This window comes from Equus przewalskii, chromosome 2 (genome assembly GCF_037783145.1).
Source record: "Equus przewalskii isolate Varuska chromosome 2, EquPr2, whole genome shotgun sequence".
NCBI lineage: Eukaryota > Metazoa > Chordata > Mammalia > Perissodactyla > Equidae > Equus > Equus przewalskii.
The window spans coordinates 15835127-15850970 of record NC_091832.1 but is presented as its reverse complement, the minus strand read 5'-3'; the positions used below and the strand labels follow the sequence as shown (position 1 = coordinate 15850970).

At 44.7% G+C, this 15844-nt stretch overlaps 1 protein-coding gene and 1 long non-coding RNA gene across 17 annotated transcripts in view; one reads left to right on the top strand and one right to left on the bottom strand.

The window, feature by feature from the left end:
• FOXJ3 (forkhead box J3) overlaps positions 1 to 7306 on the bottom strand; it is a 133944-nt gene extending 126638 nt beyond the window's left edge. For 2 of the 16 annotated variants that reach the window (XM_070609999.1, XM_070610009.1), the window contains exon 1: positions 6835 to 7221. Coding sequence is in view for 2 of the 16 variants with exons in the window: in XM_070609993.1 (XP_070466094.1) it covers positions 6333 to 6450 (118 nt within the window). In the remaining 14 variants the exon portion in view is untranslated. Of the gene's footprint in view, positions 1 to 6227; positions 6498 to 6834 lie in introns of those variants that run through there. The other 14 variants (XM_070610006.1, XM_070610005.1, XM_070609995.1 and 11 more) reach the window with 14 other exon arrangements.
• On the top strand, positions 6474 to 11274 carry LOC139081923 (uncharacterized). The gene is made up of 3 exons (XR_011537423.1): positions 6474 to 7578; positions 7902 to 8165; positions 9934 to 11274. It is a non-coding gene; the product is annotated as an uncharacterized lncRNA (long non-coding RNA).
• The last annotated feature ends 4570 nt before the right edge of the window (positions 11275 to 15844 follow it).

Here is a 15844-nt window from a genome sequence, read left to right as displayed (position 1 = left end):
TCAAAATCCAATCTTTATATTCTGGTCATGCCCCTACTTGAAATATTACCCTCTATTAGTTCATAACACAGTCAACAGTACAGTGTAGTGATTAAGAGCCACTGAGTTCTGAAAACAGACCCCAGGGGTTCAAATCCCAGCTCTTTCCATTCCTAGCTACATCCTTAGGCAAGTTACTTAACTTCTCTGTGCCTGTTTCCTCATATCTAAAATTTTTATAATAATAAAATCTACCTTTTAGAGTTGTTGTGAGGATTATATGAATAATAAATGTAAAGTACTTAGAACACTTTGGGGTCCACAAGACAGCCTCAGAAAATGTTAGCTATTAATTTCATCACTACCACTATCATCATCATCATATTAATCCCCACTAAAGTTCTGAAAGAAAAGGCAGAAATATGAAATGATATCTAAATCACAGAGCAAACAAGTGACAGAATCTGGTAAGAAAAATCTCTTCGTTTTAAGTCCTGAAGATTAAACATTAAAAATTACTGATTCTCTTATGTTAAGTGAAATAAGCCAGCGAGAGAAGGATAATCTGTGTATGACTCCACTCATATGAGGAATTTAAAATTATGGACTAAGAACAGTTTAGTGGATACCAGGGGAAAGGTGGGGTGGGGGGTGGGCACAAAGGGTGAAGTGGTGCACCTACAACACGACTGACAAACATTAATGTACAAGTGAAATTTCACAAGATTGTAACCTATCAATAACTCAATAAAAAAAAAATTACTGATTCTCTAAGTAAGGGGATTTCCCAGCCCCTCCAATTCTCCAGTAATTCACACGGGGATTCTTTAAATTAGAATAACAGCACAGAGTAGTGGAAATAGCAATGGATCTGAACTAAGAAGATCTAATTTCTCCATCATTGATTTAAGTGTGCAATATTGAGCAAGTCATCTAATCTAAACTTCAGATTATTCATCTTAAAAAATGCTTTGCCGACATCACAGGGTTGTTGTGAGCTCAAACGAGATAACATACGAGAAAACATTTGTAAACAATAAACATACTACAATCACGCACCACACAATGGTATTTCTGTCAACGTTGGATTGCATATATGACAGCGGTCCCTCAAGATTACTACCATATAGCCTAGGCGTGTAGTAGGCTATACCATCTACATTTGTGTAAGTACATGCTATGATGTTTCCTCAACGGAATGGGCTAATGATGCCTTTCTCAGAATATATCCCCATCGTTAAGCAGCATGACTGTACATAAACGTTTGAGGGCCATGTCTTTTCTTTTTTTTTTTTGAGGAAGATTAGCCCTGAGCTAACTGCCGCCAATCCTCCTCTTTTTGCTAAGGAAGGCTGGCCCTGAGCTAACATCCGTGCCCATCTTCCTCCACTTTATATGTGGGACGCCTACCACAGCATGGCTTGTCAAGCGGTGCCATGTCCGTACCCAGGATCCGAACCAGCGAACCCCGGGCCACCAAGAAGCGGAATGTGCGCACTTAACCGCTGCGCCACTGGGCCCGCCCCGAGAGCCATGTCTTATTCATCTTTATATACTCAATGCCTAGTAGAATACATAGCAGAGATTATAATCTAAAAGAAAAGCCATGGGAGGGGTAGAGTTGGCAGGGTGAGGATTCAGATAAAGACAGGGAAGGGTTTTTAAAAGAGTAAGAAACCCAACTGTCCATCAGCTGATGAACGGACACATAAAAGGTGGTATAGCCATACAATGGACTATTATTCAACAATAAAAAGGAAGGAGATACTGACATACATTACAACACAGATGACCCTTGAAACATTATGCTAAGTGACAGAAGCCAGGCACAAAAGACCATATGTCGTATGAGTCCACTTATATGAAATGTCCAGAATAGGCAAATCTATAGAAGTACAATAGTGGTTGCCTAAGACCGGGATGGGAGGAGTGGTGGTTAGGGAGTGACTGTTAACGGGCAGAGACATTTTTTGGGGGGGATGATGACACATCTAAAGATGACTGTCGTGATTGCTGCACAACTTGGTAAATATACTAAAAACCATTGAATTGTATACTTTAAATAGGTGAACTGTATAGTATGTGAATTATATCTCAATAAAACTGTTTAAAAAAAGAATGAGAAGAAAAGTTTGAGAGAACCGTTAAAAGTATAAATCACTGGCTTTAGAACACAAGTTTGTTTCTTTTTTAAAGGAAAAAGAGAGTTTTCTGATATTTGAGTAGCTCTGACATGTGGACAAGAACGAGACCGCAGGAAGCCTTTGGAGAAAATACTAAGAATTACCACACTAGATCATAACGTCTCTACAAGTCCTTCTGTGGAAAACAAATCTGGCATCTATTCTTACCCTTCCTTTCAAAATGCTCTCTAAGGTTACAAATTACCTCCTACTCCTAGTTCAACAGTCTTTTCATCATGATCACTGTTTCTGAACTTCAAGACTATATCAGATACTGTCAACCAACTACCCTTCCTATCCTTGGCTTCTGTGGCACTGATACACTTCCTGGGTCTTCTCAGAATGCTTTACCCATGGGGCCGGCCTGGTGGCATAGTGGTTAAGTTCACGCACTCCACTTTGTGGCCTGGGGTTCATGGGTTCAGATCCCTGGCATGGACCTAGGACCACTCATCAAGCCACACTGTGGCAGCATCCCATATAAAGTAGAGGAAGACTGGCACAGATGTTAGCTCAGTGACAATCTTCCTCAAGCACAAAAAGGAAGATTGGCAACAGATGTTAGCTCAGGGCCAATCTTTCTCACAATAAAAAAAAAGGATTCTTTATCTATTAGCCTACGTCACCCAAATATCAAACCTCAAAGCTCTTTCTCCATTATACTAACCTCCCAACACTCATCTACTCATGCTTTTGACTACTACCTACAGCCCTAATGCACAATCTACGTTTCATCTCTATTCATCATACAGCGATGTTCTACAGACACTTCAATATTACTCTAGCCAACTCTTGATTATCTTCACTATGGCTAGGAAGCAGTGGTGTAGCTCAACCAAAATAAACAATTTCTATGCTATTTCTATATGGCTTTGCAATGTGGTATACATTTTTTTCCATCTAAATAGATGTTTCTCTAATTGTTTTGCTTAGATTAATACTAGTCTGCATTTCCAGAGCCAAACCAACAAGGAGAGAAGACTATGAGGAATGGCAGACTAGCCTGCTACTGAAAAATTGATTGTACACAATCTTAGTCTTGCCCATATAACCAATCTTAGCTCATTTTCCTTCACAGTGATAACTTCCTATTATCAGCCATCTTCCCAGGATTCTAGGCTTTAATCTTTTAATGTTTCATTTGCTCTCTTCCCTTTGCCCACACTCCGTCATCACTAAGTTCACATTAATTTCTACTCACACATACATCTTTTTATATATTCTATACACTTTCTTAGGACAGTATAACTTAACGATTAAACGTATAAGCTCAAAGGCCAGACTGCCTGGGTTCAAATCATGGCTCTGGTGCTAACTCTCTATGGGATTTTGGGCAAGTTACTTAACCTCTCTGTAACTCAGTTTTTTTAAAAGAATAGTAAGACCTTATTATGAAGATTTTATGAGTTAAACACATCTAAAGAGCCTAGAACAATGCCTGGCATGCAGTAAGTACTCAATAAACATTAGCTATTATTTTATTCCCATAATCACTATCTTATGTCAGACCCTCATCATCTTATTCCTAAAACTGTCCAAGAGCATTCCAGTCAGTCTCCCCACTCCAGGACACTCAGCTAATACAAAAACCTTCCAAAGAAAGAATATGCGTCAATTTAACTCTCATTCTTTAGAACCCATTGTGATACCCTATCAAACTAAACCCTATATCCTTGATAGGTTCTCCACAAATACCTGCTCACCAATCCTAAACTCACTTATTATTATTCACCGCTACAGATTCTCTGTGCCAGTCAAGCTGCTTGGTATATTTTGTACATTGTCACTTCTCTGTCTTTGCAAATACCCCTTCTCTCTCCTGGAATACATCTCTTCCCCTTCGAAAAGTCCTATCTTTTTCAAATCTCACTTTGACTTTGGTTACACTGTTATCCCAACCAGGAGTTTGAAGTTGCTTGGTAATTATGAATGATGTATGCTATCTGTTGTTTCTCCAACAGAAGTTGAAGCGTTTGAAGAGACCACATATTTTATTCCTTGTCTCTTCATACAGACTACTTCACACATAGCACAGTTATCTTGCAGAAGTACACAAATGCTGACTGACTTACTAAACGATATGCCTCAATGTATCAGAAAAACATTCTCTATTTTCCACTGCCCCACCCATACTTAGCATGATGAAAACAGATAGAATCTGTATTTAAACATTTTTATTTTACATAGAGGGAGAATGTACTAACAACTGTACTAGATAAAAGGGAAAAAAAACAAAAATATACTCAAAGAGAATGCACAATGCAAAAAACAAGGCAAGAAAAAGTGAGAATGCTCGTCATTCTGGAATCTAAAAAGTGACCTCAAAATATTAAGATTTTTTATTTCACCCAAACTAATGAACCAAAAAGAGCCAAAATAAACATGTCCTGACCCCATCCAAAAACTATATAATAAAAACATGAGAAACTCCCCAGTATCTTGAACAGCACAAAACCAAGAACAAGATTCACCTCAACTGAAGAAACACAAAAAGAACACAGAAATCCTCAAGTTTATCTAAAACTCTTCAATCACATCTATATATGCCATCCAAACAGGAAGATAGAGAGGAGTTACTACTTTTTTTAAACATGTGCTAAAGTCTAGGAGGAATAAAAGGCTTCTCTTACTGCTACTGTGCCCGTTCCCTGTTAAGGGAACCATCTGTGGTCACAGAGCGAAACACAGGAAGATGGAAACCTTAACCTGGAAGAGACATTAAGGAAAGAAACTACTCAAAAGACATGTTTCAAAACCAGTTTCAAAAAACAGAGAGCGCAATGATATTCAATAGAAAGAGAGAGAAAGTGAAATAAAAGCTCTCCCAACAAACAAGTGACTCAGAGAAACTATTTAGTGCTGCCTCGCAAGTGAAGAGCTATGTATGTAACACTTCCACGACATGCAGCTTGTTTCACTGGGGAACAAAACGGAAGTAAAAAAATAAATGCCAGGAAAAGACAAAAAAGATGCCCACCAATCTCTGACTACCTGGCCAGCCCAGCTCAGCTCATTCAGGAGTCCAACTAGCAGCGAGAGAGACGTGGATTGCACAACCCAAAAAAGAAAAATCTTCGCCAACCACACACACAAAAAGTAGAACGGAGAAGTGAAAACCATACACCTCGAGGCAGCAGCGGCTAGAACTTATTCTCTCTTTAGGATTAAGCAGAAGAGAAAAGCACAAGAGCAGCTCAAGAAGGAGGAAAGATGTCAATGAAACTCAGCCCTGTTATGTCCCCTACTAGCCTCGATTTCAGAGAGTACAAGTCTGGCTTCTTCCAGCTAACCAACCGTCGGCCTCAGCAAAGCAAACTGACCCTGACACCTTCCACGCCAGCCGGAGGAAATCGCAGAGGAAAAACCACCCTGTGCACCTCCCTCCTCACCAGCTGCAAAAATGGAGAGGCGGGGGGTGCGGGGGGGACACCCTACCACGTGGGCAGGATGCAACACACACAGGACAGCAACACGTCCGCATGGAACGGCTGCCGCTGCCCTAATGCCGGCAAAGGACGCGGCGACAGGATGGGTGGGAACGCAGGCCCCTCGCACGGGCCTCCTCACGCCGAAGGGCATCCCCGGGGCGTCAGGGACGGCCCACCGCACCGGCCGAAAAGCACCCCCAAGCCTAGAGGGAAGCAGCTGCATCGGGCCGGGGCAGGGGGCCAGCCCAGGCCGGGGGGCAGGTCACGGAGGAGGAGATGGCTACTGTCTTACGACGCGGCGCCCTCGGGAACCCCTTCTGGCTCCCCCGGCCCCGCCTGGGGGAGGGGCGGGAGGCGCGGAGCCGCCGCTTCCCGGCTGAGGGGCAGCAGCAGCTGAGAAGCGCCGCGGGGGAGGGAGGGACCCAGCCCTCGGCGCCCGCCAGGCCCCAGCCCGGGCGCGGGCCCCGGGCCCCCTGCCCCGCCCGCCGCTCGCCGCTCGCCCCGCAGGGCGGCCACGGCTGAGAGAAGGGAGAGGGCGTCTCGCGAAGGGCAGCCCCTGCCTCCGTCCCGGGAGATGCCCCAGCCCCGCCTCCTCGCCCGCCGCCCTGGCCCGGCCGCCCCAGCGGCGGGCGCTCACCTCAGGCTGCGCAGGCCGGGACGGCCCGGCCGAGCCCCCGGCCGCTGCGTGCGTCTCCGCCCCCCACCCCCGGGAAAGGTCCCAACGGCGCCTGGTGCGAGCGACCGAGGCCCAGAGCAGCGCCGAAAGCGGCGCGGCGGCGGCGGCGGCGGCGGCAGCGGCGGCGGGAGCAGCCAACATCCGGGGCCGCGCACCCGGAACTACTTCCCGACACGCTCCCCATCCCGCCCCCGCCGCCACCGCCCCCACCTCCCGCGACGTCGCTGCGCCACCGGCACGGCGTCGGCGGCGTCACGGCCATCCGCGGTAACGCCGCAGCGAGGCGCGCGGGATCCCTCCGCTGGGACAAGTAGTGCCCCGGGTCTCCAGGGGCTCTCCCTCGGCGCAAGGCTAGTCATCGAGTGGCTGGCAGCTCGGAGCGACTTGAGGGTCTCTGCGCCTCAGAGTGGCGACTGGGAATTGGGGGCGGCGCGGGCGGCGGTTGAGGACAGCAGGGACCTGCGGCCTCGGACCCTGCCCGCGGATTCCAGGAGCCTCTTGCTTCGGGGGAACGGCACCTCGTGACCCTGCCCCCCGCCCCCCTCCCCGTCAATCCCTGCCACCTCACCGTAGCGACAGGCACCTTAGCCTTTCCAGGAAACCGGACGCCTTCTCCAACTTGGCACACCGCGGACTCTACAGGCCCCAAGAAAGGCACCTTGCACCTTCAGGACATCCTTCTTTCAGCACTGCCCAAGTCCGGGGTTCTAGACCCATCTCTGCCAAGGCCTTTCCTGGGCCTAGCCTGAGCTTCCTTCTTAAAACGAAGGAACTGGAACTCTAAAGGCCCTTAATGATTCTGAAGTGGCTGCCCAGGTTATGGCCCTTGCTATCAACAGGTGGAGCGTTTAGTAGGGGAGTTCGGGCCACTCGTGAACTTTGGAGTTTACTTCTACGTCAGTCTTCGCTGGCTCTTCCTCTACACTGTTAGCACTGCCAATCTGCCCTGTAATTTCACACTTAATTGCACGCAGACGCGTATGTTGCGTCATCCGCGTTAGTCACGTCTGAAGCACCAGGCTTGCTTTTGGACTCAGAGTAGGTGCTCGGTATTTGGATACTGGGATATGTGTGAGAAGAGTGCTAGGTTGATTGGATGAGAGGAAAACGAGAGGCCGGAGTGAATTGGCCCTGAATTTGACGTAGTCTAATGGGGATAAAGACCTCTGGTATTTAAGGAGCTAAGTACCCAATTGCTTCAGCAAACATCGAACTCCTTCCATTTGCCAAGCATTTTTAGGCACTGAGGATTCAAAGCACTCCTATACACCTTTTCTATGTGAGGCTCTAGCACGATTTTGAGGATGAAAAGGTACATCCGATTATTCAACAAATATTTGCCAATCACTACTAACGTTGTCAGACGCTATTTTAGTGCTTGAGATGTGTCAGTGAACAGGAGAGGGGGGTGGGGAATACCCTTCCTTCTCGGAGTTATCATCTAGTATGAGGAAAAAGACGATAAACATAACAAAAAAATTATTTGGTATGATAGGAGGTGTTTAGTGCTGTGGGAAAAAATAGACCAGGGTAAGGGGTATGAGGAAAATTGGAGAAAGAGGGAGAGGGGATTTTTTTTTAACATTAACCATTTATTCATCAATAATATGTTCATGTGTTCAACAAATACTTCAGCTGCACCCTGTGTTAGGTGCTGGGACTTCTGCGGAGAATAAGCCAGACGAGGTTCTGACCCAGTGGACTCCGGGGTTGGTGGAGACCACAGGCCAGGTGCTTTCACATGTCTTCTCATTCAATGCTTTCATGAAGTCCCTGAGATAGGACTCCTATGCGCATCTTCACAGCTGATGAAATTGAGGCTCAGAAGAGTTAAAAACTTGAGCCAGGATTCAAACCCAATGTCTTCCGAGTCCAACTCCCGTTCCACCTTCACCTCAGGTGAGATGTCATATTTTCCTGTTTCATTACGCCTCACCTCGTTCGCCAAGTAAACTCATGCATTAATCTAGGTGAATGGCCTTAAGCCTGCACTGGGGCAAAAGGGAGGGAGGAAGGCAAATATTTAGAGGAGGAGACAAGAGACTTATCAAAAAATCTAGACGTGTGGAGCAAAGTAATGGGGGTAGCAAAGAGGATTTCATGGAAGAGAAATCAAGATAGATTCATAACATCTTATTCCAATTCCAAGATTCCAGAATGGGATTTTAAATAGAGCCATTAGGGAGAGCCCAATTCATAGGTGACTTTAAGGAGAAACTTGTAAGAAGCGAGGGAGTGAGCCATGCTGTTGTCTGGGAAAGAGTGTCCCAGGCAGAAGGAACAGCTAGTTGAAAGGCCCTGGGGCAAAAGCATTCCTGGAAGTGTTAGAAATGGTGAGGAGGCCAGGACAATTCCAGCGGGGTGAGCAAATGGGAGAGGAATGTGGAGATAAGGTCAGAGAGTGGGGTCCTGTAAACCACTGTCAGGATCTCGGCTAAAATGGAGCCACTGCAGGGGCGAAATGATCCAACAGGTGCTTTCAAAAAATCATTCTGGTGACTGTGCCGAGAGCAGATGGTGAGAGGACAGTGGTGGAAGTCAGAGGCTCCATTATCCAGGTGCAGGATGATGGCTTGGACAAGACTGGAAGCAGTAAGATAAATAACATACAGTCTCTATACTTTAAGAACTCAGTCTAGTGGGAAGCAAATAAATGAGATAATCACAACACACCATGAGAAATAGTATCCTGAAGAGGAGGCCACCCTTGCCAGCTTTCCTGAGAAGACAGAAGTTCCCTCTTCTACCAAGTTGCCAAGGGAATTGGAAGTTTCTGCTTCTTTCTTGGGCCATTGGGTGGATGCTTGATAACACAGCTAACACTCCTCTTCTTCCCAGCCCTTCAGGTCTCAGCCCACCATCATCTGAGTGGGACTATGGGCAAAAGAGTACTAAAGAGCAGTCTGGGTCATGCATTTAAGGAGATGGGCAAAGCTGAGATCATCCCTGTTCGTCAGAGGAAGAAACTGAGGCCAATAGTCACCAGGCTTTAACGTAAAACTGGGATCAAGGTCATTAAAGTCCCAAACTAGGAATCTTTCTGAGCCACTTGAGTGGAGTCAGCCAGATAATGGAGTAAAAGAGTAGAAAGACTTGTGTCTGGATAGCTGCCAGAATGAGGATGGGGCTTAGGGGTCAGCAGCCTTTGAGAAGGAAAGCACAAGCCCCTTATAGCAAAGGATGGAGGAACACCCTTCCCTCACCCCCAAAAAATGTTGTAATGGCCACAGTGGCGGGGGGGATTTGGGGTGAGGGGGGTGAAGCTTAAAGCTCAGATTGAGAAGGCAGACCTAGGTTCAATCTCATGTTCCATAGCTTGCTTCCTGTGTGCCTACATCAAGTTGTTTAGTTCCTCTTCGTGTGTATTTTCTTGCCTATTAAATGGAAAAAATAATCATATCTACCTAGCAAAACAGACAATGCACAGGCTACCATCAAATAAAGGCCCCCAATGACAGTTATTATTAAGTACAAGGTCAAATGTCAGCAGCAAAAAGAGCAGTTCACAGTCTTGGGAGATGAGGGCAGGCTGGGAGGGGAGGTGTAGAGCAGGAGAGCCCTTAAAGAGGAGATGGTATCTAACTCAGGGGCCAGATCCTTAAGAGAAACAGATTGTTCAAAGCAATGAAATAGAGGTGTTATTGTGTTGTTTGCAATCTTTTCCCAGCCTCATCTGGATTACAAATTCCCTGAAAGAAACCCAACCCCGAGCTGGCCTACAGTATCCCTACAAAAACCTTGACTCTGCGGCACTGGCAGTGCGTCAATGCCAGGGTGTTCAACACTTCACATGACCCACAGCCACTTAGACAAATGAGGCTTTACCTGATCCTTGTCTCCCTCTATTGTAAGACAAAGCAGGAAATGAGAAATGAATTTAAAATGAGCCAAGATCTGCAAGAGGAAGAGAGAAAAACATGAGACAGCCTCTCCTATCATTTCCATCCCTGGAGGAGCCTTCCAAATTCCCTGGATATCTTTGTATAATACTTTATATTTCATGTATTAGATGAAAAAAAAAGTCTATACAAAGGCCACTGGGAAGCTCTCAGCACCGCTAACTCCTATTTAATAACAACACTTGGGTGTTGGTCACTATGCATACTTAAACAGCATTCAATAATCATTTATCTAGCACCTACCCTGTACCAGGCATTGGGCTAAATACTAGGGAGTCGAAAGGGAATCAATAGATTCTCTATCCTCAATGCGCTCCTAGGCTTCTGGAGAAGCAGACATGTAAACAATTAATCTCAATGCAATATGATAGAGATTTGTACTTGTGCCATGGGAACAGAGAAGAAGCAAGACTTAACTATCAGACTGGATGGGGATGGGTGCCCCAAAGAAAGCTTCACCCTTAAAGGTAAGGTTCAGGCTAAGTCTGAATAAATGAATAGGAGTTTGCCATGCAGAGACAGAAGCAAGGCTGTGAGTAGGGAAAGAAAATTTGGAGTAGAGGAGGACAGCTTGTACAAAGTCAAAGAGGTTGGGTAGATACAAGAAAAGTAGAGGCTGTGGAAATTACAGTCTTATAAGTGGTCGTTAAACACTAGTGGCTGATGGGAATAACTAACACATGAAGATGGGCCATGTTGCTCTATGTAAACCATCCATAAATTGAGTTCCTGCCCTCTGGGAGCTTGGTGTCAATTTTAGATTATATCATCAGGGCAGAATGTGATCCTTCCCGAACACTCTACTGCTTAATCATTCTCAGAAGAAAGGAGTAGCTTAGACTATTTCTCCCCAGTGGAAGGCAGTAGCCTAATCTTTTTTTCCTAGTTCTGGCAATGCATTTGCACTAGTGCACTCATACCGCCTACTTCCTGCACCCCCCCACCCTATCCATATTCCTTGTAACCACCGGACTCAAACCTGGCTTACCTCCACTCTCAGAATCAACCAAAGCTAATTTAAAGCAAAATGAAAGACAAGAGGGCACCAGGACAGCTGAACAAACATTAACAAATGTGTGGATTAAATAAAGTGTTTACATTATGTGCAAGCAGTGGTGTCATTGAAGCTTGGGTGGCACTAGGAAGAGTGAGTCAGAAGATGTTCAAATAGAGTGGGATCAGAGGAAATCTCCTTCCAGTTAGTTAGTTAGTTAGTTGGAATGATAGAATGAAAGGAACCTGGATTGCAGGAAAAAGCAGCCAAGTTTCAGCCCGAAGGAGCCTGAAACTCTGGGTATAAACATGGTAGTTAAGAAATAGTTGTTTGATTTCAAGCTGTGAAGTTATTGACCCACTTTGTGCCTAATGAGCTGAATAAGAACAATCAATGCTAGGGGGAGAGTGGTGGGGAGTGGCTAATATTTGTTGAGTGCTCCTGGTGTGATTGGGAAGATGATAGACCCTTTGCATATATTTCTATTTCATCCTTAGAGAAAAACTTCAAGGTGGTCATCCCATTTTAAAGAAGAGGAAACAGACTCAGTAGTTTGGGAGTGGTAGAGTCAGGATCCGAACCCAGAACTGTCTAGCTCTAAGCTCAGCTTCAAAGACCCTCTAAACCATCAGTTCACATAGAGGTACATTGATATGAGAATTGTAACTTACTGAGGGCTAGCCACTGCAAGCGGGTGTATTTACATCCAAGCACCAGTTGAGGAAGCCTTTCAAACCTTGTTAGAGACACAGCTGAGCTTGGGACCTACACACGCAAAGTCCCAAAGAACTCTCTTCAGTTTTTCTATAGACACAAACATAGTCCCAATAGTCTTTACTGCATGAGGGGGCAGGAGGCTCAAAATCTGTGTGTTTGGCAATCAAAAAAAGGGTAAAGTGACAGTAGTAGACCACATTATTGTTCCCAAACATTTACTGTGCCTCTCGGGTGGATTGTACTTCCCCACTCCATCCACAGCAGGCTTGGTTATGTGGCTTGCATTAGCCAATGAAATGCAAATAGCCATATGGGCCACTTCCAAGTGGATGCTTTAAGAGTCTGTGTGCTTCTCAGTATTTCCCTTTCCTGCTGCCCTGATAAGCAGCAACGTTCAGGATAGAGGCTAATCCATCTGCCTCAGTCCCAGAGTGAAGACAACGTGCAACAAAGCCACAGCTGACCTGGGAAGGGCACCAAGCATAAGTGAGAAAAACAACCTTTGCTGATTGGGCCGTTGAGATTTGGGAGTTTTTACCATAATGTAACAGTGCCCATCCTGACTAATGGAGACCCTTTCTGAGTTTGTTTTCCTTTGGTGATCCAAATTTCTGGTGTCATCCACAGGTAAAAGAGGTTGCTTGGGAAGTATGAGAAGATAATAGGAAATGGGATGATTGGTGTAACATAGTGAAGGATTTGAAATTCAGTCCTGATCTGTGGGCTCAGACAAGCCTTTGTAAGATAGGTTCAATGGACCACATTATGTCCTAGAGGAAGTTACAAAGAGGGTTAAGATATAATCCCTGTTCTTTTTTTTTATTATTATTATTTTTAATTTTTGATTCTTTTCCCAGAAGTCCCCCCAGTACATAGTTGTATATTTTAGTTGTGGGTTCTTCTATTTGTGGCATGTGGGACGCCGGCCCAGCATGACTTGATGAGTAGTGCTCAGTCTGCACCCAGGATCCAAACCAGTTAAACTCTATGCCACTGAAGCGGAGCGCGCAAACTCAACCACTCAGCAACGGGGCCGGCCCCACAATCCCTGTTCTTGAGGCAAGGGCCATCCTCATTCATTTTTAAACCTACTAGGTGCCTGGAACCCACTAGGCACTCAATAAGTTTGTATAAATTTTTGTTAAACTAATGCTATGGAATGATCTGGAACCATATCTCTAGTCTCCTAACTCCCTACAAAGGCTCTTCCTATGTGGTGTATTGCCTACTGGGGTCAGGTTAAGGGAACTTGAAGGAGAAGGCTATGGTAATATTATAAGCTAATTTTTATATAATACTTTACAATTTCTATGTCCTTCATTTATTTGAAATGCCACACAAATGAAAAATATCTGGAACATCAGGATCTGCAGGGCTGGAGCATAGTAGGCATTCAGTAAAGGCACACAAACCTCCCTAAGGAAATTACAGAGGAAAAAACCTTGAAGAAGAGCCCGATGGACTTGGCAATGAGAAATCTAGCTTGACGTGCACAGTGGATCAAGTTTTTCAATGGGACCAGATTAAAAGAACATGCAGGTGAAAGTTAACCTCAGACAAACAAAGGTGCAAGACCCTAAGGCCGCACACTTGCCAGGCATCTCCAAAGAGTACGGGGCAGTAATTGAAAAATCTTCCACAGAACATCCTTGAAGCAAGAACCGAAGAAAGTTCTGAAAATGAATTAGGACTGCCCAAATCTGTGGATCAGTCCTTCAAAACCAGGAAGAGATTCAACCTGAGATTGCTACTGTTCACTTAAAAAGTTAAGATACTGCAAATATAACATGCATCTGCTTCTGAAGTATAACAGTGTTGGGCATGATTAGAATATTCAAAGGGCTAACACAAGGTAGAGAAATGAAGAGTTATCCAGTGAACCCATTAGGGTTAACCTTAAGGGATTAACCAAATTGAATAATGTGTACAAAGAGATTCTTTATTTTTTTGCCAGGAGATTACACTGGGGTTTCTTTTGGTTAAAAAAAAAAAATAACAGGGGCCGGCCCGGTGGCACAGCGGTTAAATGCACACGTTCCACTTCTCGGTGGCCCAGGGTTCGCTGGTTCAGATCACGGGTGCGGACACAGTGCCACTTGGCAAGCCATGCTGTGGTAGGCATCCCACGTATAAAGCAGAGGAGGATGGGCACTGATGTTAGCTCAGGGCCAGTCTTCCTCAGCAAAAAGGGGAAGATTGGCAGCAGATTTTAGCTCAGGGCTAATCTTTCTCAAAAAAATAAAATAACAGAAATCCTTGCAACTGAAATATTTAAAATGAACTGACTTGATGTATGGGACTTTTTTAAAATACTTCAGAAAAAAATGTGGGGGAGATCTATGAAACAAGACTGGTAAAATGCTGATTCTACAGAAGTTCAGCGGAGGGACAGTGGCTTCTGTCAGCAATAGGGAGTGAAAAAGGAAGTAATATTTTACCTTACTAAATCCCCGTAATGATCCTAAAAGTTGAAGATCACTGTCCCCATTTTACAGGTAAAGAAAACCGAGGTCACATTGCTAGTGAATGGTAATGTAAAGACTTGAGCCTCATAGGATTGCCTATGACTTTGAAATCCTTCCTTTTGCTAACTCCCCACACTGATTATCTAAACATGTTTTCTCAGATTCTGATGTTTTAATGGAAATGAAGAAGAGTTGTTTTTCTATGTAATGGAAACTTATTTGTAATTCCTATATCTTCTACCTTTCCTTATAGATTCTCATCCACCTTTGGGCAACTATTTTGAATAGTTCCTGATTCATGAAGTTGTTTTAATTTTATTTAATCTGAATTCATGATCCACCTATGACTTGCTCCCACTATTCAGCATAGGAGAATGAATGTGGATTTTTTTTTTTGCAATGATTCTCGAAGCAAGAGATGCCAAAAGGCCTGTGTCCATGCACTCACACACATAAACACAAAGCTTATGTTTAAGTACCTAAGCAGACTTTTTTTCCTTTTTAACCATTTAGCAGTTACTTTATGGCCGTCTATGCCCACTTCAGCCATCTGATCTCTTTTTCTGCCACGTTAAGCATAGCCAAGCTTAACCCTTTTAGTGAAATTTCCTGTTCCTTGCGATCATGAAATATGTCATCTTTGTGCCTATAAATTGCATCTGGATTTGCTCTGTTTCTAAGATGAAATTTACTAGGAATGCTGATGAGATGTCTATCCATTCATTCAGCAAACATTTATTACATGCTAAGTGTGAGCTGGGTACTGTGCTCAGGGCTTGGAGCACAAAGATAAAAGCAATAGCTAGAGGGCAGTACAGCATAACAGTGACTAAGTGAGTCTGTGATAGTGATAAGTGAGAGTGATGTGAGTGAGGGTGGGCCCTCTTGCCTAGGGTTAAATCCTAGCCCTGCCACGCGCCAGCTCAATGACTTCAGTTGGGCAAATGGCTTCTTCTCTCTGAGACTCAATTTCCTCATCTGTGAATGGGGGTAATAATAGTACCTACTACACAGGTATGTTGTGAGTTATCTGAAACAATGCACGCGTAGAGTGCTTAACACCATGCTCAGCGCGTGAGAAGTGTTCTAAATGTGAGCTCTTCCTACACCGCAGCATGGTTCATAGAGAAAGGAGAGTGCAGGAAGGAATCTGATCTGACTTTTAAAGAAAAGTTTGCAGACACGAAAACATTCGAATTCAGCTTTGAAGGATGAGTTCAGGTTTGTTGGTGCAAGGTAGGCAGGAAGGTGATTCCAAGGTGGCACAGATTTGAAGGGCCCTTCCATCTGCTGAGCTCCCTAGGGGTTGCGGGGCTGGATCAGATGAGATCTGTTTGGCTACCATCTCACAGTTCAACTCCTTCCTCTGCCCATTCCTCTTTACTTCACTCCCCCACCAGGACTGATCACAAAAGCATACCTCTTCACTCCCTAAAAAAACTTCTTGCCGGCAAACTCCCTCTCAGAGTCTGTTTTTTCAAGGAATCTAACCTACGACATCGT